Consider the following 25,729-nt stretch of genomic DNA (forward strand, 5'->3'; position numbering starts at 1 on the left):
GGAGTTAGGTGTCTAACTGCCCTTGTGCAGTCAATGGGAGATGGGCATCTAATTCCATGAAGCCACTCTGAATATCCAAGTCACAGCTCACAGCCTGAAGCAAGAGTTCACTGTATCATTTGTTCCACATTCTGCAGCCCCCCACAGCCTCTTGTTTCTGCTCTAATTGCACAGGATACTGCAGAGTCAGTTACAGGTCTTTCCACAGGCCCAAGCCCATCCCTGATGCCTCTCCATGGAGCTCAGTGGATTTGTGCCCAGGATAAATTTGGCCCATTCTCAGGGGCTTGTTTTCTACTCACTCTTCTGCTAATGCCCACTGGGGATAATCACAGTGCAGAATTCCCCACTCGATCTGATTGCTTTGGTTGCTATCAGTACCTAAATCCCTGGGCTTATGATATGTTCCTTGCACATAATGCAGAAGCTCAACTGTGGGTGGGCCTGGGAATAGACTGTGTCTCAACAAGGCATCTTTAGAGAGCAGGACAGTCCCTGGCCTTAGCCCCCACTGGACATTTGAAAGGACAGGAGGACACAGTTCACACCCTATTTCCATGTGAATGCTAGAAATATTTTACCGCAGGAGGGAACAGGTTGGCTGGGGAGACAAGAGATGAAGCAGCTGCTTTCACCTCAAAGTCCCCTGTTTAAACCAAGCTCCACTGAACAGTGGCCAAGGTGTTGATCTACTAAAGGATTTAAGTGTCTAAGTCCAAAACTGACATCTGAAAACCTCTTCTGAGCTCTTGCTTAACCATGTAGGCACCTACATTTCCCTGCATAAAGTCTCAGACTGTAGTGGTTTGCAGATGGTGACTTATCAGTTGTATATACCCGAAGTTTGCTCCATTAAGCTCCTTTGGAAATCATAGATTCAATGTTTCTGAAGTTCAAGGAAGCCCAGGCCTTAGAACGTAACAAGATAGACACAAGGCCAGGATTACAAAGGGGTTTAGGCACCTAACTATTCTAATAGGTTCCTAGTGGTATTTGCAAAAGCACCTAAGCAGGTTATGCACCTAACTCCCATTGAAAGTCTATGGGATTTAGCCACTTGGCTCACTTAGGAGTTTTGATAAATCCCACTAGGCACTTGGCTCTTTCTTTAGTTCCTAAATCCCTTTGCAACTGTGGCCCATAGATTACACAGAAGCTGGGCTGCAATCGGGAAACTGGGGGAGATTCTAGGGACTGTGCTGTGCTTGGGTTAAATTACAGGATAATAATGGTACATTTTGGATTTAAAATTGATGAATTCATGAACTTTTGCCTCTGGGCCTCTGCTTCTGAGCTGTGCAGGGCTCCAGGGAATAAGTCCTTCCAACTTTTACAAATTAGACACGGATAAATCACCTTCCTGCAGTTTTGGTTGTCTAATGACGGTGACGATCAAAGCCAGCTACACCCAGCTCATCTGCAGAGAGCAACAGTCTGTTCTGTCTCAAAAGCCATGTCTATTGTACGGGGGCTGTAACAGCTTAGCTACAGCACGGTAGATGTGCCAGAGGAACCGTGTAGTGTAGACACAGTGCAGTGATGGAAAGGGGGGTTATGTAGGAATATCATCTCCCCAAGTTATGGGAGCTAGATCATCAAAATGTATTTTTCCATTGATTTTGCTCCATCTACACCAAGGGTGAAAGTAGCATACGTACACCTCTCTGGGGTGTGATTTTATAGCCCTGAGTGGTATAGCTATGTTGATCTAAGTTTTAATTGTTGAGCAGGTAAGAGTGAGGGGTTGAAAGGATTCTTAGGCAGTTGTGCCTTTGTCATCAAGACATCACAGTGGTGGAGAAAATGTAGATAGATAGACAGATAGATAGATAGCTATTGACCAAAGAATCCAGGCAGTGGATGACAGAATGCGTCGCAATTTGGGAAAAAGTCTACAAATTCCAACACAGTAAGTTGGCTACTTCAATTAAATATTGTTGGGGATTAATATAGAGGGGAAATTTAAGAACATAAATATGAATTGTAATCTGAACTCTTCAGATTTTTACCATCAGTTTAATAAAATGCCTGGTCAGAATTTTTCCCCCTTCTGGAAAATGCTGATTTTTTCTTTAAAAAAAAAAAATCTGATTTTATTTTTTAGACAGTTGTGGACAATCAAACTTTTTCAGCTGAAAGCTGAAAATTTTAAGATGAAAATTATGCTTTTAGTAGTAAAACAGACACATTCTGAGAAAAAAAAATCTTTAGGTGAAAAAAGCCAAATTTCCAAAAAAATATCAACAGAAAATTTGCAATGAGCCTTAAACTTTAAAGAAGTGCGGTGGACATTAATGCTGCCTAATTTCAAATGACTTTATTCTGTTGCAACCTTGTGCATTTCTGTTTCAAAGTGTAACAGCGACAGACCCTGGGCGTTGGTGGGCAGGATTGAACCTAGGATCTCTAGAGCTAAATCCATGAGCTTTTACTGCATGAGCTAAAAGCCACAAACCCCTTAACTAAGGCTGTAGAGCAGACTTGTTAAGCTCTAAAATGCTCTCGGTGCCACTAGATGGGAAAGACCACCACACTCAGGAGGAGTAATAATTATACACAGATACAAATTGAAAGGGGAAAAAAAGGCACAGAAAGGTCAATGTGACTGGCCCGAGGTCAGAGAGCAGGTCAGTGACACAGCCAAGCATAGAACCTAAGTGTACTGATGGCAAATGAGCCACATCACAGACCTAAATTCACAGAGGTGAACACCACCATCCAGGAGCGATCAATCCTCCAAGCTAGATTGTCATGCCAGGCCAATGGAAGCACAGTGTAAACCAGTTTGTAACTGAGCAGCAGGCCATTGACATGCTGTTGTGGTGGAATCATAACAGACAAGCTGGATGTAGCCTCAGCAAGTGGGAATCAGGCTATGTTGGCATATTCTAGGACTTCAGTTTCATGCCCAAGTTGTCAGCTGGCTATTTCTCAGAATAGAGGGACCATTGTTAGCAGTGTTGGGTTTAGGTTGTAATTTGTTCCAGCCTTTATACTACATTTAATCGAGCCAACTCTTGGGCCAGATCCTCTGATGGTGAAAAATGACCCAGCAACACTGGGAGCAATGCCAATTTACACTGGTGCGATAATGCACTTGACTCATGGTCTGATTGTCAGGAGAAAGGAGCATTCACCACACCTGGTCATGGAACTGATGGGTGCAGTACTCCTGTGACAGTCACATCATGAGATATTATTGAAGAATATTTTCATCAGTTGAATATAGCTGTAATGAAACACAGAGTAAAATGATGACCATAGTCTTTATTCTTCCTTGCACAGGCAGGACACAATGAACTGAGGAAGAAAATGTCCAACCAAACTACAGTGACTGAGTTCCTTCTCCTGGGATTCTCTGAGGTCCGAGAACTGCAGATTTTACATGTTGTGGTGTTTCTGGTAATTTACCTGGCAGCCTTAATTGGGAATCTTCTCATCATCACAGCTGTAGCGCTCGACCAACATCTTCACACCCCCATGTATTTTTTCCTGATTAATCTATCCATCTTAGACCTCGGATCCATCTCCGTCATTGTCCCCAAATCCATAGCCAACTCCTTATTGAACACTAGGTCAATTTCCTATGCTGGATGCATCACCCAAGTCTTTCTCTTTGTCTTCTTTGCTGCATCCAATATTGCTTTACTCACTGTCATGGCGTATGACAGATACGTCGCCATCTGCCAACCACTGCACTATGAGACAGTGATGAACAGGGGTGCTTGCGTTCAAATGGCAGCCAGTGCCTGGACAAGTGGCATTCTGTACTCTGCCCTGCACACTGGAAACACCTTCAGGTTACCCTTCTGCCAGTCCAATGTCATCAACCAGTTCTTCTGTGAAATCCCCCAACTACTCAAGCTCTTCTGCTCTGACTCATACCTCAGTGAAGTTGGCATTCTTGGCTTTAGTGCATGTTTGCTATTAATCTGCTTTGCTTTAATCATTGTGTCATATGTTCACATTTTCATGACAGTGCTGAGAATCCCCTCTGAGCAGGGCAAGCATAAAACCTTCTCCACCTGTCTCCCTCACCTCACTGTGGTCTCCTTGTTCTTTTGCACTGGAACCTTTGCCCACCTGAAACCTACCTCCAGCTCAGCATCAGGGCTGGATCTCGTGGTGGCTGTTCTGTATTCTGTGGTGCCTCCAATGATGAATCCAGTCATCTACAGCATGAGGAACAAGGAGATCAAAGCTGCCCTGAGGAGGCTGACTGTGTGGAAGTTATTCACCAAGAATAATATGTTTGTCTTTCTCCTGTGACTGTCATTTTATTCTGTGTTTCATTATAGCTACATTCAAGTGATGGAAATATTCTTTCCATGGGGAAATCACCTGCAATGTGTTTATGTAGTGGTTAAAGTCCAGACTAATTCCACTGAAGTCAGTGGAGTTACTGTAGAATTAAACAGTATAAATAAGATCCGAACCTATCTATTAATCCATCTTAAGTATTTATATGGCTACCATCACTACATCATCAAAGCACCATACACATTAAATCAGTAGCTACAGCAAAGTCATTAGTCAACTTCATCTACTCTCTGGCTCATCTCTTTTTTGGGGGGAGGGGTAAAATTTGTGTTTGGGATAAGAGATGTTTTATTTGCTTGATTGCCTCTGTTCCTTGATTTGTTTTGCTGGTTGGTCTGTTTTCTGTGAATTGAAGAGGGTGGGGGTATGTTTGCTTAAAAGCATGTGTCTTTTCCCCTCTTTCTTTGTTGTTCTCTCCTTGTATTGAGGGTGTCAGTGTGTCATGCCTTTCATAGGGTGGAGGGGAGTTCAAGACAGCTCAACTTTTAATTCCCATGCTGATCAAGAGATGGGAAAGAATTTCTGTAGGTATAGGGATGGCTGAGTTTATGTTCAAATGATGGGGTTTTAGTCTGTTAGTAGTGATGTGTCTGAGCACAATTTTCTTTGTTCCTGTTGTGCTAAGTAAATTATACTTTGGAAAAGACCAGCTGGTCACTCAAATTACAATTGGTCACAGCTCTGTGGGAAGAACTGCAGGACCCAAACCCAATCAGAACATGGTTGGTGCACTGGATGCTGTAGCCTGGGTCTGGGTATAAAAGTGGAAGAATCATGAGTTCCTATCCTATGAAATGTGTAGGCATGAAGCACAAATCTGAGGGGGTCAGAGATGCAACTAGCCCTGTAACCATAACAACTAGGATTTAGCCATTTACTTTAAAGGGATCTGGATTTGGCCAAGGGTGGTTTAGCCCAGAAGGATCCAAAAGTGACAAAATATGCCATGGATCACAGAAGCTGGCTACTTATTTTTACTGTTATTATTACTACCATATTTGCGCATATAATATAAGTGAGATTAAAGGAGAGTGTGATAGATAGATAGATAGATAGATAGATAGATAGATAGATAGATAGCTTCTTTCCTGACTACCAAGTGCCCAGATCATGATTTTCTTAAAAGTATTAATTTGTCACCATTATTCACCACAGAATTTCTGTCACCATTTCGTACACCAGTTCTTATTTATAATAAGATCTTGATTACTATTAAGTGTTTGAACTTTTAGCTGTTTCATCTGATTACATTTTAATATGCTCTGATTCTCTTTGCTGACCAGATACATTGACAAATTATAATCCAGATTCTTGAAAATGGAAAGGCAGATTGTCAGTTGGTGTAAATCATAGAATCATAGAATTTCAGGGTTGGAAGGGACCTCAGGGGGTCATCTAGTCCAACTCCCTGCTCAAAGCAAGACCAATCCCCAAATAAATAATCCCGGCCAGGGCTTGGTCAAGCCTGACCTTAAAAACCTCTAAGGAAGGAGATTCCACCACCTCCCTAAGTAACCCATTCCAGTGCTTCACCACTCTCCTAGTGAAAAAGTTTTTCCTAATATCCAACCTAAACCTTCCCCACTGCAACTTGAGACCATTAATCCTTGTTCTGTCATCTGGTACCTCTGAGAACAGTCTAGATCCATCCTCTTTGGAACCCCCTTTCAGGTAGTTGAAAGCAGATATCAAATCCCCCCTCATTCTTCTTTTCTGCAGACTAAACAATCCGAGTTCCCTCAGCCTCTCCTCATCAGTCATGTGCTCCAGACCCCTAATCATTTTTGTTGCCCTCTGCTGGACTCGTTCCAATTTTTCCACATCCTTCTTGTAGTGTGGGGCCCACAACTGGACACAGTACTCCAGATGAGGCCTCACTAATGTCGAATAGAGGGGATTGATCACGTCTCTCAATCAGCTGGCAATGACCCTACTTATACAGCCCAAAATGCCATTAGCCTTCTTGTCCGAACACACAATGATTATGAAGTTAAAACTCATCTCCTTTGAATATTCGGAACTAAAGGCACTGATCTAGAAAAAGCAAGTTGTTGACTTTAAACGTGTGGGAAGTCCCATTGCAAGCTTAAAGATAAATTTATGCATGAGTGCTTTTCTGGATTTGGACATATGAATGAGACTGTCAACTGGGCCTAGGTTAACTAGACATGAAATTCCTGTAGATTTCCATTGGGTGTTCAAAACCCAACTTCCTTGGGTCTTTTGATGAATCCCATCCCAGTTCCTTCACATTCTCAGCTTCCTTGAACGTTCATGTTTGCATTGGTGGAATATGCATGGAATGTAACCACAAAGAGGTCACGACCTCACCTCAATCAAAAGTATTTTAAAAGTAAAATTACTATGCACACATATATGGGTTGCTGTATTCATTCAGTTCTTCTTCAAATGAAAGTGGGTAGAAGCTCACTCAAGCATCTAGGAGACATAAATCAAGATGCAGCTTTTGTATTCTGCTGTGTTATAATATATATTTCAGTAAATACCAATGTCCATTCGTTGCCTACCAGGGCTAACTCCTGGCTACACAAGAGTAACACCTCCCGAATCTAGGCCTTATTATAACATCATGTTACAGAGTCTCTGCTCTCATGTAATAATTTACACCAGTGTAATCGGAATCTGCTGAGGCAGGTGATCAAACAACTGATGGCTCATTGACAGTAGGATTCTCTTCTTGTGCTACATCCCAATTCTTTTGACTTTAATCATGTGCTGTATGACCTATGTATTTTCCCTAGCTTAGGAGAGGTCTACAGACATGGACGTAGTCTTGCAAACTTACTTACCCCTTTATAAATAGAGAGAAGTTAGTACTTTTTGATGGCTTCATGGTGGCCTTCAGAAATGGACTGGGGTTCCTTGTCCAGTCCCTAGAAGATGTGCCCTGCCACACAAATATCAACATCACTGGAATTATATTTGCACACCTGTGTTCTGTTACTATAGAGATGTCCAAGTATGGAGAAGGGAATCCTCTGTCATGTCTAGACAGGATCCCTCCAGGGCAGGGTAGAAGCACTTTTCCAGGGAATGCAGAGTGGTGGAAAACTGCTCAGCTGCCTCCCGGGCTTCAAAATGTACTACTGAAAAATGTCAGACTTCAGACCCTGGGGGGAATCATCTGGCCACTCAGGGTTAGGGCGATGCAAAGAAAAGTAGAATACAAGGGGACAAGACAGAAATCTCTGTGCAGTAAGGCTGGTGTATTCAAAGTGGTGTAAGATGTTTAATTCCCATTGACCAGTGAATGTGAGTTGGGCACCTAATTCCATGAAGCCACTCTGAATATCCCAGTCACAGCTCACAGCCTGGAGCAAGAGTCCACTGTATCATTCATGCCACATTCTGCAGCCCCTTGTTTCTGCTCTAATTTCTAAGAATGCTGCAATCAGTTACAGGTCCCGCCACAGGACCAAGCCCATTCCTGGTACCTCTCCAATGAAATCAGCAGATTTGTATCCAAGATACATTGGGCCCATGCTGTTGAACTGTTTTCTACTCACTCCCTGCTAATGCCCAATGGGGACAACCACAGCTCTGTTTCCCTGATGGTGGGAGGCAGCCTCCCTCATAATCCTTAGTTCTGTAGTTAAAGCATTTACCCAAGAGGTGGGAGACTCAAAGTGTGTCAAGTAAGGTGCAAGTAGAAATGTTATGATTTGCTGAATATGGTTATGCTATTGGTATGCATGTCTCATTTTTGTATCTGAAGTTATGAGCTTTAGCTCTATACCTGTATTTCAAATGTTTGCTTCTGGGTAGCACCCGTAAGGTATTTAGCGAGCTCATTGTGAATGAACTTTTCAAGTAAATGGCCCATTAAAGAACACTTAACTCACAATGGAAGATGCCTACCTGCACTTAATGGACTTTCCTGCTATGACTAAGTGAAATCATGTGTGGACATGTGACTTGCCCATGTGAGTCCAAACACCATCTTGTCACCTGTAATTTTCCACAGTGAGAACAATGGGTTTCCCTTCACTTGAGAGAAGCTGTAAAAGATGCTGGAAACATCTCCATTTTGCCTTTTTCCTGCTCTATCCTCTGGACTACGAACTTATACTAATGGGAGCATTCTAACCAAGGGACTGAGGACCTTCCAATGATTTGGAAGAAACCAGAGACTTAACAAACCAGCAGTTTATTCCATCACTGCTACAAGCCTGAACCAAGAACGTTGTCATTGCTATATGTAATTGATTCCTTTAACCAATTTTATCTTTCTTTCTTTCTTTCTTTCTTTCTTTCTTTCATGCTCAGCCATTACATTATTTTTTCTCTTACTGCAGAGAGCACTAATTTAAAAGGCTCAATGGGCTGCAGAGGCAATGCTACATGGCATTTAAAACATATTTAATTCACATTGGTTGCAGAGCAGGTGTAAATTGGCTGTAGCTCCTTTGGACCCTATGGACCCTGCTGACAGCTCTACAGAGTTGTGTTAATTGCCCATTTCATATGAATTGCGGATTTCATTTTAAGTAGTCTCCTACATGTGTGATCCCACTATGTGTAACCATTAGGGCTGTTCATTAATCACAGTTAACTCATGTGATTAACTAAAAAAAAATAATCACAATTAAAAATTAATCATGATTAATCACAGTTTTAATCGCACTGTTAAACAATAGAATACCAACTGAAATGTATTAAATATTTTTGGATATTTTTCTACATTTTCAAATATATTGATTTCACTTACAACACACAATACAAAGTGCACAGGGCTCACTTTATATTATTATTTTTTTTTACAAATATTTGCACTGTAAAAATGACAATCAAAAGAAGTATGTTTTCAGTCCACCTCATACAAGTACTGTAGTGCAATCTCTTTATCATGAAAGTGCAACTTACAAATTTCAATTTTTTTGTTACATAACCGCATTCAAGAACAAAACAGTACAAAAATGTTGAGCCTACAAATCCACTCAGTCCTACTTCTCATTCAGTCAATCGCTAAGACAAACAAGTTTGTTCACATTTGCTGGAGATAATGCTGCCCTCTTCTTCTTTACAATGTCATCTGAAAGTGAGAACAGGTGTTTGCATGGCACTTTCGTAGCCGACATAGCAAGGCATCTACATGCCAGATATTCTAAACATTCATATGCCCCGTCATGCTTCAGCCACCATTCCAAAGGACATGCTTCCGTGCTGATGATGGGTACTGCCCAATAATGATCCAAAACAGTGCAGACTGACACATATTACACACATTTCTGCCGTTAGTACGGCAGAAAGGGATCTAGGGGTTATAGTGGACCACAAGCTAAATATGAGTCAACAGTGTGATGCTGTTGCAAAAAAAGCAAACATGATTCTGGGATGTATTAACAGGTGTGTTGTGAGCAAGACACGAGAAGTCATTCTTCCGCTCTACTCTGCTCTGGTTAGGCCTCAGCTGGAGTATTGTGTCCAGTTCTGGGCACCGCATTTTAAAAAAGATGTGGAGAAATTGGAAAGGGTCCAGAGAAGAGCAGCAAGAATGATTAAAGGTCTTGAGAACATGACCTATGAAGGAAGGGTGAAAGAATTGGGTTTGTTTAGTTTGGAAAAGAGAAGACTGAGAGGGGACATGCTAGCAGTTTTCAGGTATTTAAAAGGGTGTCATAAGGAGGAGGGAGAAAACTTGTTCACCTTAGCCTCTAAGGATAGAACCAGAAGCAATGGGTTTAAACTGCAGCAAGGGAGGTCTAGGTTGGACATTAGGAAAAAGTTCCTAACTGTCAGGGTGGTTAAACACTGGAATAAATTGCCTAGGGAGGTTGTGGAATCTCCATCTCTGGAGATATTTAAAAGTAGGTTAGATAAATGTCTATCAGGGATGGTCTAGACAGTATTTGGTCCTGCCATGAGGACAGGTGACTGGACTCGATGACCTCTTGAGGTCCCTTCCAGTCCTAGAATCTATGAATCTATGAATCTATATTCATTTTCATCATCTGAGTCAGATGCCACCAGCAGAAGGTTGATTTTCTTTTTTGGTAGTTTGGGTTCTGTAGTTTCCGCATCAGAGTGTTGCTCTTTAAGACTTCTGAAAGCATGCTCTCTCCTGGTTCTCAGGTTATGAAGGGCATTGGCCATACGTTAGGTGCAGGCAGTTGGGCAGCCTCATCTGCCCCGAGGGCCTCAGCAAAAGTCACACATCCAATTCCAAACACCTAGGCATTGGTGCAGTACACAGGGAAACTGAGGTACACACAGTATTAGTACAGAACAGTAAGACTCACATGCAACATAACAAGGGGAAAACCCCACTTTGTCACACAGCCTTTTCACCCTTTTATAAGGGTATGCTATACTTTGTACAAAGTATGCCTTGTGAGGTATCATTTAAAAGCTCATAGAATCATAGAACTGGAAGGGACCCTGAGAGGTCATCTAGTCCGGTCCTCTGCACTCATTGCAGGACTAAGTATTATCTAGACCATCCCTGACAGGTGTTTGTCTAATCTGCTCTTAAAAATCTCCAATGATGGAGATGCCCCAACTTCCCTAAGCAATTTATTCCACCCTGAGAGTTAGGAAGTTGTTCCTAATGTCCAACCTAAACCTCCCTTGCTGCAATTTAAGCCCATTGCTTCTTGTCCTATCCTCAGAGGTTAAGAAAAACAATTTTTCTTCCTCCTCCTTGTAACAATCTTTTACATACTTGAAAACTGTTATCATGTCCCCTCTCAGTCTTCTCTTTTCCAGACTAAACAAACCCATTTTCCCCTCATCTTCCCTCATAGGTCATGTTTTCTAGACCTTTAATCGTTTTTGCGCTCTTGTCTGGACTCTCTCCAATTTGTCCACATCCTTCCTGAAATGTGGCACCCACAACTGGACACAATACTCTAGTTGAGGCTTAATCAATGTGAAATAGAGTGGAAGAATTACTTCTCGGGTCTTGGTTACAACAATCCTGCTAATATATCTCAGAATGATGTTCACTTTTTTTGCAACAGCATTACACTGTTGACCCATATTTAGCTTGTGGTCCACTATAACCCCCAAATCCCTTTCCACAGTACTCCTTCCTAGGCAGTCATTTCCCATTTTGTATGTGTGCCACTGATTGTTCCTTCCTAAATGGAGCACTTTGCATTTGTCCTTATTGAATTTCATCCTATTTACTTCAGACCATTTCTCCAGTTTGTCTAGATCATTTTGAATTTTAATCCTATCCTCCAAAGCACTTGCAACTCCTCCCAGCTTGTTATCATCTGCAAACTTTATAAGTTCACTCGCTAGGCCATAATCTAAATTGTTGATGAAGATATTGAACAGAATTGGACCCAGAACTGATCCCTGCAGGACCCCACTCTTTATGACCTTCTACCATGATCTGCTAAATATTTTTATCTTGTTAAAATATGAGTAGCTACACAATGTAAACTTATAACATTTCATTGTATGATGTTGCTGGAAATATATTACAATTTGGGAGCACACCCACATACCAATTTTTGAAAGACAGCAAGACTAGCCAGGCTGGTGTTAATGGACCATTACGTACTTAGACATCCATTTTTTGGCAGGGGGAAGGTGTGAACAAGAAATTTACATTTCATTACAGGGACCATTCAAGCCTCATGTCCACCATGACTCAGCAAGGATGTTTCTAGCACAAGAATTTGAATTATAAAGATGGGGAGTAAAACACTTGCCCCCAACCTCCTCCCATCTCTCTGCTCATGACATTAATGAATATCTGAAGGACACTGAAAGAAGGGGTGAAAGTTATGGACTGAAAAGGGACCCAGGCTGTGAAATTTACTGCAGCATGTGGTAAGAGAAATGCCTTTGCTTTGAATTCTGCTAGCTCGTTAAGTTAGCCATTAGTTTACATTTTGTCTTTCCCTTCCTTTGTAACCAATTCTGACTTTTATGTTTCATTACGTGTAGCCACTTAAAAACTTTCCTTTCTTACTGTAGTTAATAAACTTGTTCTCTGGTTTTATCCAACTGATAGGTTTGGGTTAAAGTGTATGGGAAAAACCATTTGGAACAACAAGGCTGATGTATATCATTTTCCTTTGATGAAATGATGAACTATAGATGAACCTGTATCATCCAGTAGTGTGTTGGGTAGTATAAGACACACATTTCTGGGGGAAGGCCTGGGACTGAGAGTCTGCTGGTGTTCTGCTGCAGTGTAATTCATGAGTGGCTAGCTAGTAGCCTTCGATACTCTATACCTGGGAGCAAGTGACATGCTGGAGACTGTGTATTTACTGACCAGGAGTTGCTGTTTTCACAGAAGAGCAGTGTAAGAGGCACCCCAGGTTGGAGAACAGAGGAGACACAGCTCTTTAGCAGTCCAGATGGTGCCCTGAGTAATGTCACACTAACCAAACCCTCCCCATCTCTCCAGTCCTTCCCACCTCCAAACAGACCTGGAACAAAGAAACAAATAAAAGCATCAAACAACTACAAACATATAAATTAAAAAAACTGACAAACAAAGAAACAAAAAAATACACAAAGAACAAATGAGTTGATATCTCAATGAGAGTTTTTCTCCTGAAAAATAGAAGAGCCAGAGACCCCACTAGCGACATTGCTATGGCTACTCATTTTATGTGCAAGGTTCTTAGATAGATAGATAGATAGATAGATAGATAGATAGATAGATAGATAGATAGATTCTGGATCTCATTTACATTGGTGTAAACCTATAGTAAGTCTTATTATTCTTGAGTTATGTTTGTCTGGATATTTACAGGTGCAAATACCCAATTCTGCATAAAGATGTTGCATGTTCACATGGAGGCAATAATGTCGTCAGCTGATTATATTTATAAGGAAACTCAGAATGAAATTGCTATCAGTAGAGAAATATGAACATTTTATTCTTGCTGAATAACCTCCAACCTATCAGTTTACTCAATGAACCTTTCACCTCCCTGTTTCTCATGCTGTAGATGATCGGATTCATCATTGGAGGCACCACGGAATAGAGAACACCCACCATGAGATCCAAACCTGACGCTGAGCTGGAGGCCGGTTTCAGGTAGGCAACAGTCCCAGTGCAAATAAACAAGGAGACCACAGTAAGGTGAGGAAGGCAGGTGGAGAAGGCTTTACGCCGGCCCTGCTCAGAGGGGATTTTCAGCACTGCTTTGAAGATCTGAACATATGACACAATTATGAAAACAAAGCAGCTTAAGGCTAAGCATGCACTGAAGACAATAGCCACAGTTTCATTGAAGTCTGAGTCAAAGCAGGCGAGCTTGAGGAGCTGGGGGATTTCACAGAAGAACTGATCCATCACATTGCCTCCACAGAAAGATATCACTAATGTGCTCCCAGTGTGCAGGGCAGAGTAAAGAATACCACTGATCCACACACCTGCTGCCATTTGAACACATGCTCTCCTGTTCATCACTGTCTCATAGTGCAGTGGTCGGCAGATGGCGATGTGTCGGTCGTATGCCATGACAGTCAATAATGCATAATCCGCTGAAATAAAGATGATAAAGAGAAAGACTTGTGTGAAGCATCCAGAATAAGAAATCGACCTGGTGTTCATGAGGGAATTGGCCATGGATTTGGGGATGGTGACAGAGATGGAGCCGAGGTCTAGGATGGATAGGTTCACAAGGAAGAAGTACATGGGGGTGTGAAGATGGTGGTCGAGGGCTATGGCTGTGATGATGAGAAGATTCCCCATCAGGGCCACCAGGTAAATCATCAGGAACACTACAAAGTGTAAAATCTGCAGCTCCCGAACATCAGAGAATCCCAGGAGAAGGAACTCGGTCACAGTGGTTTGATTGGACATTTTCTTCCTCGGTATGTTGTGTGATGCCTGTGGAGGGAATGAGAAAGGTTATGGTCAGAATTAGAGTGACAGAGAGAATGGCCCTGATTCCCCTTCCCCTAATATCTGATTGTATGAATGTCAAAGGTGCCCAGCACTCATCACTTACAATGACTTGGTGATTTTAGTGCTCCTCACCTCTGACAATCATTCAATAGTGTTATCACAGTTGTGTAAATTGGATCGGCTCCTTTAAAGTCAACAGAGCTTCATCACTTTACCCAATCTGAGGAATAGGCCCATGAGGTGGCTTGATAAATGCAGTATGAAGGATGGAACAAACTACATCCAAAATCTAAATACCAGCCAAGTTGGATCCCCTACTACTACAAATTTAAGGCTCACCTCTTGAGCATTACAATAAAATAGTACAACACCAACACAACCTGTTTCCCACTTTCCCGGGAAATATGACAAGGACTCACCCAGCATTCTGTGGGGGTAGACCTTCCGTATTGATTTTACCCCAACACCACACAGCGGTCTACTACCTGGGTACACACTGATTTATGGCACCCAATCCCAGCTGCACCCGCACTTCATATTGCAAACAAGGAATATAGACCATATTTATAGGATGGGGGACATTATCCTGGGAAGCAGTGACAGAAAACAATTTGGGGGTCATGATGGATAATCAGCTAAACATGAACTCCCAGTGTGACCAATAGCTAATGAGATCTGGGGTGCATAAACAGGGGAATCTTGAATATGAGTGGAGAGGTTACCATTTGGGACTGGTGTGACCATTGCTGGAATATGGTGTCCAGTTCTGGTTTCCAAAATTCAAGAAAGATATTGATAAATTGTAGACGGTTCAGAGAAAAGCCACAAGAAAGATTAAATGATTAGAAAACATGATTTGTAGGGAGACCCTCAATGAGCTCAGTCTATTTAACCTAAGAAAGGGAAGATTAAGGGGTGACTCGAGGGCAGCCTATAACTACCTAGAGGGGGAACAAATATTTAATAATGGGCTCTTAAATCTACCAGAGAAAGGTCTAATATGATCCAATAGCTGTATTTGAAGCTAGACAAATTCAGACTAGAAATAAAACATAATTTTTTAACAGTGAGAGTGATTAACCAATGGAACAATTTACAGGGATTGTGGTGAATTCTCCATCACTGAGACTTTTCACACCAAAATTGAGTCTTTCTCTAACAGATCTACTCTAGGAATTATTTTGGGGGAAGTTTGCTGGCCTACAATATACAGGAAGACAGATTAGATGGTCACACTAATTCCTTCTGGCCATTGACTCTGTGAATCTCTGAATATCTATTTAATGATGGACTAGTAGCAGTGGTCAGTTACTTGCATGTTGTATTGTTTCCCACTGTGACTTTAGGTCTGTGCTGTGTGATTCAGTGGCAGTCAGAGGACATGTTTTTTTTCTTGGCTCTGGCACTGACCTGTTGTGATATGGTACCAGTCACTTCCCCTCTCTGTGCATCAGTTTCCCCTCCCTTTCTCTGCCGTCTCTACTTGACTGTAAGCTCTTTGGGGGATGGGCTGTATCTTAGCATGTGTATGGTCAGTGCACCCATTTACAGCACCTGTGGTCAGCTGGCAGCAGTGTTGTATGCTGGAAACATTGCTGAACCAGGAGGTTGGTGTTCTGGTTCTATTGACCTCCTTTATGGCCAGGGGTTGTGTCCAGGTAGACAGGCTTGGCTGCTTGTACAACTCTAACCCTGTTTAAAGGGGCTAGTGTGTATGACACCTATCAGCTATGTCGGTTACCTTGCTGTACTTTCCTTTGAAAAAGAAATAAACAGAGATGCCAGAGAATGAAAGGGGTTTCTAATTATATATTATTAAACAACATTAACTTTTCCTTCTCTTGTTTAAAGTTTAAGGTTTCTTCGAAATTTTCATACTTAATGGAAAATATAGGATTTTATCAAAACCCCATATTTTCCCTTCAGAATGCATCAGCTTTCCTCAAAAGTTTGTGACATTTTGTTGGAAAACTGAAATCTCAGAAAACAACCTTGTTAGGTTTTCTTCTTGAAATTTTCATTTTTAAGATGAAAGTTTTCAGATGCCAAACACTGAAGGAAAATGGGTTTTGGTTTGTTGATGAAAAGCTTTAATTGTTTGTAGGGTGAATTTTTATTTTATTCTTTTAATTATTTTCTGACCAACCGCAGATGAGTAAATTGGTAGGAAAATTTAAAGGACATCTGATTGTAATTCTTATTACTGTTCTTAATCTACCCCGGATGTTAATCTTCAGGCAAATTAAATTGAATGAGAAAACTTACTGTGGATTTGAGGATATTTTCCTAATATATGATTCACACAGTCCAGCACCAGGATTCTGTAGTCATTATCTATCTGTCTGTCTGACTATCAAGCAGAGGCACAACTTTCTAAGAGTCCTTTCATCCCTCACTCTAAAACTGTATTTGATTCCAACCCGTTGCTCTCAGCAGATGAGCTCTGCACAGCTGGCTTTGACCCTCACTCTCATTCAAGGACCTATGCTGAGGGAAGGTGATTTATCCATTTGCATTTTACTCCCTGGAGCCCTGCACAGCTCAGCAGCAGAGACCCACAGGGAAAAGTTCACAGATTCATATATTTGAAAGCAAAAAAGGGATGTTTTGATCCTGTAGTCAACCCCCCGTGTAGGACAGAAGAACAGAAGAATGGCCATTCTGGTTGATGCCAATGGTCAATCTAGACCAGAACCCAATCTTCCAACAGTGGCCAATGACAGATGCTTCAGAGGGAATGAACAGAGCAGGGGAATCATTGAGCGATCCATCCCCTGTCATATACTCCCTGCTTCTGGCAAACAGAAGTTTACTGACACCTAGAACATGGGGTTGCATCCCAAATCGTCTTGTTAACAGCCATTCATGGACCTATCTTCCATGCATTTATCTAATTCTTTTATGAATTCCATTACAATCTTGGCCTTCACAACATTCCCTGGCAATGAGTTCCACAGTTTGACTCTGTGTTGTGTGAAGAAGTACTTCCTTTTATTTGTTTAAAACCTGCTGCCTATTAATTTCATTGGTTGACCAATGTTATGTTATGTGAAGGAGTAAATAATATTTCTTTATTCTCTTCTCCACACCTTTCATGATTTTACAGACCTCTATTACATCCCCTTTTAATCATAGCTTTGCCAAACAGAAAAGTCCCAGTCTTTTTAATTTCTCCTCATATAGAAGCTGTTCCGTACTCTTAGTCATTTTTGTTGCCCTTCTCTGTACCTTTTCCAATTCTAAGATATCTTTTTTGAGATGGGATGACCTCATGTGCACCCAGTATTCAAGATTTGTGCATACAATGGATTTATATAGAGGCAATATGATATTTTCTGTCTTATTATCTGTCCCTTTCTTAATGATTCCCAACATTCCTTTAGCTTTTTTGACTGCAGCTGCACATAGAGAAGATGTTTTCAGAGAACTATTCACAATGACTCTAAGATCTTTCTGGAGTGGCAACAGCTATTTGTAGATCCCATCATTTTATATGTACAGTTGGGGTTATGTTTTCCAATATGCATTACTTTAAATATATCAATATTGAATTTCATCTGCCATCATGTTGCCCAGTCACCCTGTTTTGTGAGAGCCCTTTGTCACTTGTCATAGTCTGCTTTGGATTTAACTAACTTGTGTAGTTTTCTATCATCTGCAAATTTACCCACCTCACTGTTAGCCCCCCATCCACCTTTTTGAGAGAATAGGTAGGCCACAGTTCACTTCCTGAATGTTAACAAACTTGGGCTGCACCTTCATAAGACTATTCCACTATCAATGAGCCACCACTACTTTGATCTGGGTGCCTCAGCAGATTCCAGTTGTCCGGGTGTCAAAATTAAGATATCAGAGAAAACAAACTGTACCTTGTTGTTTTCTGGTGAGGCCTCACTTCTTGAGATGTTACTGTTAAGTGGCCAGGAGATTGCTCTGACTAGTGATGAATAAATGTTAGTATTTACTGAGCAATATAGCATAGCATTGGGCCAAACAAAACTTGTAAGTTGAAGTGGCCAAACTGTTGGATTTCTGGTTTGTGGGAATGTTGCAAACTCTAAAAAGAATTTGTTTCAGGAATACCGACTGTGACAGACTGTACTCTTATTTTCAACCTTTTTACAAAAATAAATTTTCTACAAAGTATGCCTTGTGAGTTATCATTTGAAAACTCATAACTTGCTGAACATTATTGTACTACTACAATATGTATGTTAGCATTATATGTAAAATTATCAGATTCTACTGTATGATATGTTCCAAGTTTAGATAAACAGTTTCAGATCATTTCCCCAAAAGCAAAGGGCTAACCAACATCTCAGCCATGTGTCACATCATCCAGTTGGCTGTCACCTAGGTAAGCAGCAGTACTTTGCCAGAAAGATCGGTATAAGTGAGAAATTTACATATTGACAATGGAAACAGCTGGGGTCCTGTGTAAACAGACTGGCTGTTGCCTGAACCCCAGCTGGAGATAATCCTCAAACTGGAGGGAATAGTCTAAGCATAGATGGCAAACAACACAGATCCCCTCTCTGTCCTTCCTTTCTCTCTGCTCATGGCATCAAAAACACCTGGAAAAAAAACTGAACTGGGGGAGCAGTCCTGGCTTGGAGACTTCCAGCCACTAATAGGCTGCAAAGAGCATTTTTTGAGAAAAACCTTTGTTTTGAATTTATTTAGCTTGCTAAATTGGGTATTCGTTTGCATTTTATTTTCTTTGTAACCAATTCTGACCTTTTTGCCTCATTATTTGTAATTACTTAAAATCCATCTTTATGTAATTAATAAACTTGTTTAATTGTTGTATCTAATCCCATGTGTTTGGAATGAAGTGTTTGGGAATCTCAACTGAGATAACATGGCTTGTGTTTATGATTTTACATTCATGAAATAATGGACTTTTTATGAACCCGCATAGTCCAGGCGGGTTCTGGGTAGTACAAGACACACATTTCTGGGAACAAGTCTCGGACTGGGAGTTTTCTGGTGTCATCCTGTAAGGTAATTCATGAGTGACTGGCCAGAGCATTCATATAATTCAGATTTTACATGTTAGAGGCTTTGTGTGAACTGGCAAGCAGTGGTTATTCTCACAGCAAAAGTGGTTGTTTGCCCCCACCCTGAGGCCCCGTTGCCTGCCACTTGCACCCCTTTACCCCCTTCCCCAATGCCCCCTGACTGCTCCCACCTCTTCACCTCCTCCCTCAAGGGACTTCCACCTACCACTTGTGCCTTTTCGACCCTCCCCAAGCCCCCCCACCCTGCTGCTCACATCTCTTCACCCTCTCCAATGTGAGCCCCTGCCCACTGTTCATGCCTCTTCACCCTGAGTGGCCAGTGGGGGAGGAAGTTCTTAGGGGCAAGAGGCAGAGCAGAGGTGGGAAAAGGAGCAGTGCAGGTGGGCCATGGTGGAAAAGGACAAGCCGGAGCGGGGTCTACGGGCAGAGCTCAGGCAGGTCTATGGCCCAGATGCCCTTTCGGCAGTAGCGCTCCAAATGCGGCAGGTCAGCGCTCCAAATGCGGCAGCATCCAAAGGGCTCTGGCTTTTTATACCCACCACCCATGTGAAGGTGCTCCTCTGCAGTGAAATGGGTCTAATTGAGATGGGAATCTGATCCTTACATAAATCATAGACATTTAGGACTGGAAAGGACCTCAACAGGTCATCTATCGAAGACCTCTGCACTAAGGCAGGACTAAATATTATTTAGATAATCCCTGATAGGTGTTCATCTAACCTGTTCTTAAAAAGTGACCAGTATTGAAGTAGGTTCTCTCAGGGTACTTGGGTGGCCTGTTCCATGCTGCTATCTACTTCTCTGATGGAATGTCCATGTTTCATGAAGATGGCATTAAGTGTGTTACAGTATGTGTCACAGACTTTCTCCTAGGAAAAAATTCCGTGGGATCTGGGTACCTGGCTGTAGACAACTGACTTCTTGGTGTGCTGGAGTGCTTAGTGGATCTGTGAAGTTAAATGTGAAGAGTTGTCTGAAGGATCCCATTGCTGATGGTGGTGTCCAGGAAGTTGATGCTGGTATGAGAGTAACTTTCTAGAGAAAGTTTGATGGATAGGTGGTGGTTGCTGAAGTTGTGGTGGAAATCTATGAAGAAATCTATATTGACTGTCCAGAGGATGAAAATACCATCAATGTATTTCAGGTATATTGTTGGTTTCAGTACAGAATATTTGCAGAAATTCTTTAGTGAATAATGCTGAATAATAAATGGTTTGAAGGAAATAATGATTTGGACTTTTACAGTCAAGAACAGAAAAAGAAACACAATAATTTGCAAGGATTATCTATCTATCTATCTATCTATCTATCTATCTATCTATCTATCTATCTATCTAATCATATGATGCTTCCCTGAATGGCTGTGCAAAAAAGTATGTGAAAACATGGTAATCAAATACATTAAATTAATAAATAATCAAAATAATAAATAATCAATAATAAATAATTAATGATAGCCAAATTCTGTGGTCCAGGGCACATTTAGTAACCTTTGGATAGTTGAATGGATGAAAGACCATTGGCTAAATCTGGATCCCTTTGAAGTGAAAAGTGAAATCCCACTTTGTCATAGTTACAGGGTAGCTGCACCTTTGACCCCTTCTCTGGTTTCTTTGAGTGCACCCATTAGGTCCCAGCCTTGTGACTCCTCTCTTAGGAGGAAATGTGTTATTCACCAACTCTTAAACTGGATCCTGGGGTATAGTAACTTGTACACCAGCTGTGATTTCCCAGCAGGGTCTATTGGATTCAGTACCTGCTGTTATTCCCCCTGGAGCTGTGACCAATACTAAGATGAGTGACCCAGACAGCTTTCTCTAAACAGAGTATAATAATTTATTTACAACATCAGGAACAAAGCATAACATAAGAGAAAATATTACATAGCAACTCCTCCCCTGACACAACAAAAACTTAAATGGGGTCCATATTTGTCCTCATTATACAGAGTCAGGTAGGACTGTCTTTAGGGATGTCACCGTTCCTCAGCGGGTCAGAGCTGACAAAGCCAAATTCAGGACAAACTGCTGAGACATAGAGCAGACTCCCGCAAACTGGTTGCTATTCTACCATTATATTATACCAATCCAGTAATAAATGTGAACTTCTGTCTCACCTCACTGGTTAAGAAGAAGCCAAAAATGGAGTCTTCTTAGTCATCCCAGCCCATGGCTCATCACCCAGACACTGGTGTATAGGATGAGTCATTACTGAAAACTAATTTAATCAGATATAGGGTCCTTCCAGTCCCAAGGGATCAGCCACTTAACCAGGTCAATATATAACTTAGACCTTAGCCAATAATCACGCTTATATCAATCCTTTAGTAACTAAAATCTAAATGTTTATTAATAAAAGACGAAAAAGAGAATTATTAATAGTTAATAGATCATATACATTCACGTGGTCTTTCAGTATTCAAAGATCAGGATTATAGCAGTGATTAAATAATTTATTAGATTGCAAATGTCTCTCTGGAATCACCAAAACATATTAGAGGGTCATCAGTCCTTGTTCCAAGCTTGCTTGGTAAAAATACGGTGCATAGAAATGAAGCAGAAAATGAAGACAAAATTAAGATGCATCAGGGGTCTTTTATATCTTCTGTCATATGCAAGAAATTTTATTATCTCAAAGAAAGTTCACAGCCTCTCTTTGTAGAAAGTTACTGTTTCAACATGGAGTCCAGGGTCACATGAGCATATCACATGTCCTTACGTTTTAATGACTCACAGATGCATCCATTGCCCATATTCTTGCTGAGGTGTCATCAACAGAATAATATCACAGTCAAGGGAGAACTATGGACTTTATATTCATAGTGAATAATCTCCCTGCTATCAGTCTCCTCAGGGCAGCTTGGATCTCCTTGTTCCTCATGCTGTAGATGATGGGATTCATCATTGGAGGCACCACGGAATAGAGAACACCCACCACGAGATCCCACCCTGATGTTGAGCTAGAAGTGGGCTTCAGATAGGCAACAGTAAGAGTCCAGAGGAACAAGGAAACCACAAAGAGGTGAGGAAGGCAGGTAGAAAAGGCTTTACGCCGGCCCTGCTCAGAGGGGATTCTCAGCACTGTGGTGAAGATCTGAACATACGACACAATTATAAAAGCAAAGCAGCTTAAAGATAAACAAGCACTAAATACAATTGCCCCAGATTCTCTGCGGTATGTGTCAGAGCAGGTGAGCTTGAGTAGCTGGGGGATTTCACAGAAGAACTGATCCACCATGTTCCCTCCACAGAAGGTTAATGCAAATGTGGTCCCAGTGTGTAGTGCAGAGCTGAGAATACTACTGAACCATGCACTGGCTGCTATTCGGACACAAGCTCTTCTGTTCATTATAGTCTCATAATGAAGAGGTTGGCAGATGGCGACATATCGATCGTATGCCATGACAGTGAGGAAGCTGAGCTCAGCTACAGCGAACAAGGGAAAGAGAAAGACTTGGGTGAGGCACCCAGAATAAGAAATTGACCTGGAGTTGGTTAGTGAATTGACCATGGATTTAGGAATGGGGACAGAGATGTAGCAGAGGTCTATGAAGGATAAGTTGAGCAGGAAGAAGTACATGGGGGTGTGAAGATGATGGTCAAGGGCTATGACTGTGATGATGAGAAGATTCCCCATCAAGGCTGCCAGATAAAGAACTAGAAACACAAGAAAGTGTAACAACTGCAGCTCCCGAACACCAGAGAATCTCAAGAGAAGAAACTCGGTCATTGAAGTTTGGTTGCTCATTTTTCTTCTCAGTACACTGTGTCCTGCTGTAGAGGGAAGAGCAAGGACAATGGTCAGAATTAGAGTAACAGATCAAATGACTCTGATTCTCATCTTAATAATATCTCATGAATGTCAAAGGAGCACAACACTCTTCACTTCCATTGATAGAAGTCATGAGGGCTCCTCACCTCCGACAATCGGAGCACTTCTCCAGTGTGTGATCACACAGGTGTAAGGTGACCAGACAGCAAATGTGAAAAATTGGGACAGGGGTGGGGGATAATAGGAGCCTATATAAGAAAAAGACCCTAAACTCTGGACATCTGGTCTCCCTACACTGGTGTAAATTAGATTAGCTCTCTTAAAGTCAATGGGGCTGCATCTGTTTAGACCATGTGAGATGTGCTCGAATCACAGCTACTATTGCCTTCTGATTTCCCAACGTGGCTCTGAGAGCACAACTTATCTCTTACAACCCAAGATCTGCCTGGGACTGATCCTGAGAATTCTTCAGAGACACTTGAACAGTTCCTATACTCTTTACTGTCTGCTGGCTTAATTCAGACACCGCCTGCTCCAGCCTCTTTCTTACTCTTTCACTATTACACACTTGCTTTTGCATTGCTATGATCTGAGCATGGCAGTTGTCTGATTAGGGAAACTGGGTTTTTTATTTTTTTTTAGTTAGTATCATTTTCTTTACCCTATTCTTTTTTAGTTCCTTTATTTTTGTCTTTAACCGATTTATTTTTTTTATTTACTAGTATTGCTACTATCTGCTTACAGAACTGCAAGAATGCTCCAGGACTGATAAAGCCCCAAGGCTTCCAGACACCATGACCATGTTCCTATATAGAATTATTCAAGCTATTTCCCAAAATCATTTCCAGATGTTCCCTTTCCTTCTAACATGATCCCTTGACCAGGCCGCCAGCCTGGCGTCTTGAGTCCCAGGAACAAAATATATCCATAAATTGACTCCCAGACCACAATATGGGGAAATTCCAAGCTGCTACCCTGGCCTGCATGCTCCTCTCTTGCACAGCATAGCAAACCATTTGTACCAATCTTCCCCTTCCTCTCCACCACTCCTGGCCACTGTCTGACCAAATCTGTTCCCCAGGGTATTCAGAACCCAAAGCAGTAGTCACTTAACTGGGTTTTTTAGGTGGTTTCAGGAATAAATTAACAGGGGGTGGGGCACAGCTCGTTTGTCTAATAAATAATTGACATAAGCAAAAGTGATTTTACCTAAAAGTACTTTTCTATTACATGTACACACATACACACATATGCTGTTGTGGTAGGTTTAGAGCATTTTAAAACATTTATATTTACTTAAAGTTAAGCAATGATTTTGTGGGAGCAGCAGCAAGACTTCCGGGGGGAGGGAGAACGCCTTCTCTCTAGCTGCTCAAAAATTTAACTGTTAGATCCTCGCTCCCCCATAAAGCTTCCTGGTACTGCTCCAAAGCACACTTTTCAACTTAACTTTTTCTATTTTTTTTTTAAACAAAGCACCAAACTTATAATAGCCTCTAGCAATTTTCCTAGCCACAGCCAATAACCATTCATTATTTTTATTAGTAAAACATTTTTAATTATAACAATAAAACTGACAAATCAAAAGCACCTACAACTAAAGTTATCCAAACATTCCTTCTATTTTTATAAAACCTAATTCCCCTACCCCAACCTCCCATTTTAATGGCAAAACAGCGAACATACAACTATTTAGCTTTGCCTGTAAGGGCCTAAAATTATTCTAGCTATATAATATGTAGTTTTTCACTAGCAATAACTAAACACACAAAATAACGAATGACAGTACTGTCAAATTCTGTGGTAACAACTTGATAAAATTCAGTATGAAGGATGTAATAAAGTGCAAGCCAAGATAAACTGTCCTAGCCGCGAAGGTCCCTCTATTACAACAAACAGCAGGCTTCAAACTTGGGCATGAAACTAAAATGACAACATTGCCTGATTCCCACTTTCCAGGTAAATACAACCGTGAATCACCCATTGTCCTAAATGGCAGCTCAATCTCTGTATAAAAATGGCCTGATTCCTGGTTACAAATTGATTTATGGCAACAAATCCCAGCTGCACTTCCATCTCTGTGCAATGACAGACTCGGAGGATTGCTCAGTTACTGCTGTGTTGTATCATTCACCTGCTCCTTTATGTCTGTGCTGTGCGGGTCAGTATTTGAAAGCAGACCTGGGTTCTGCTCTAGGATCTACAACGGACCTTTTGTGTGACCTTAGGCCAGTCACTTCCCCTCCCTGTCCCTTTGTTTCCCCTCCCTCCCTTTCTCTGCTGTGTCTATTAGGATTGTGACTTACTAGGCATTCTTTGAACCTATTGACAGTATTTTTGCGTTCTTTGAACCTATTGACAGATGTTATTTGAACCTATTGACAGTATTTTTGTTTAACTGGCAGCAGTGTGGGACGGTGTTCAAGCAGGAGGTCTGGGATCTAGTCCCATTGAACTCCCCTATGTTCTTGGGCAGGGTCATAATAGATGGGCTTTGGCTGGGGCTTCAACTCTCTGTGCAGCAATTTAAAGGTGCTGGTAAGTTTAAAACATTCTGTTGATTACCAGCTTTATTGCTTACTTAATTTTATCATCCTGCACTATCCCTTTGAAAAAGAAATAAACATTGTTGCAGTAGAGTCACAGGGTTTAAAATTGTGGCATGATTGAACAATATTATTGTTCCCCATGATAGTTTCCAGCTAGGGGTGCTCAGATATTTTTGGCTTGAATTATTTCAAAGGCAAATTGGGTTTTTGGTATATTATTTTCT

General features: G+C 41.4%; 3 protein-coding genes across 3 annotated transcripts; 1 reads left to right on the forward strand and 2 right to left on the reverse strand.

The window, feature by feature from the left end:
• Window positions 1-3,306: 3,306 nt before the first annotated feature.
• LOC128846073 (olfactory receptor 14I1-like) lies at window positions 3,307-4,269 on the forward strand. Its single transcript, XM_054045147.1, has one exon. The coding sequence runs from the start codon at window positions 3,313-3,315 to the stop codon at window positions 4,267-4,269; it is 957 nt and encodes a 318-aa protein (XP_053901122.1). The 5' UTR covers window positions 3,307-3,312.
• An 8,893-nt stretch (window positions 4,270-13,162) lies between these two features.
• On the reverse strand, window positions 13,163-14,137 carry LOC128846896 (olfactory receptor 14A16-like). Its single transcript, XM_054046164.1, has one exon. It carries the CDS (start codon window positions 14,117-14,119, stop codon window positions 13,163-13,165), a length of 957 nt encoding a protein of 318 aa, XP_053902139.1. The 5' UTR covers window positions 14,120-14,137.
• Window positions 14,138-21,975: 7,838 nt separating this feature from the next.
• On the reverse strand, window positions 21,976-22,932 carry LOC128846074 (olfactory receptor 14A16-like). The gene has a single exon (XM_054045148.1). It carries the CDS (start codon window positions 22,930-22,932, stop codon window positions 21,976-21,978), a length of 957 nt encoding a protein of 318 aa, XP_053901123.1.
• Between the last annotated feature and the right edge of the window lie 2,797 nt (window positions 22,933-25,729).

Source organism: Malaclemys terrapin, chromosome 12 (genome assembly GCF_027887155.1).
Source record: "Malaclemys terrapin pileata isolate rMalTer1 chromosome 12, rMalTer1.hap1, whole genome shotgun sequence".
NCBI classification, from domain to species: domain Eukaryota; kingdom Metazoa; phylum Chordata; order Testudines; family Emydidae; genus Malaclemys; species Malaclemys terrapin.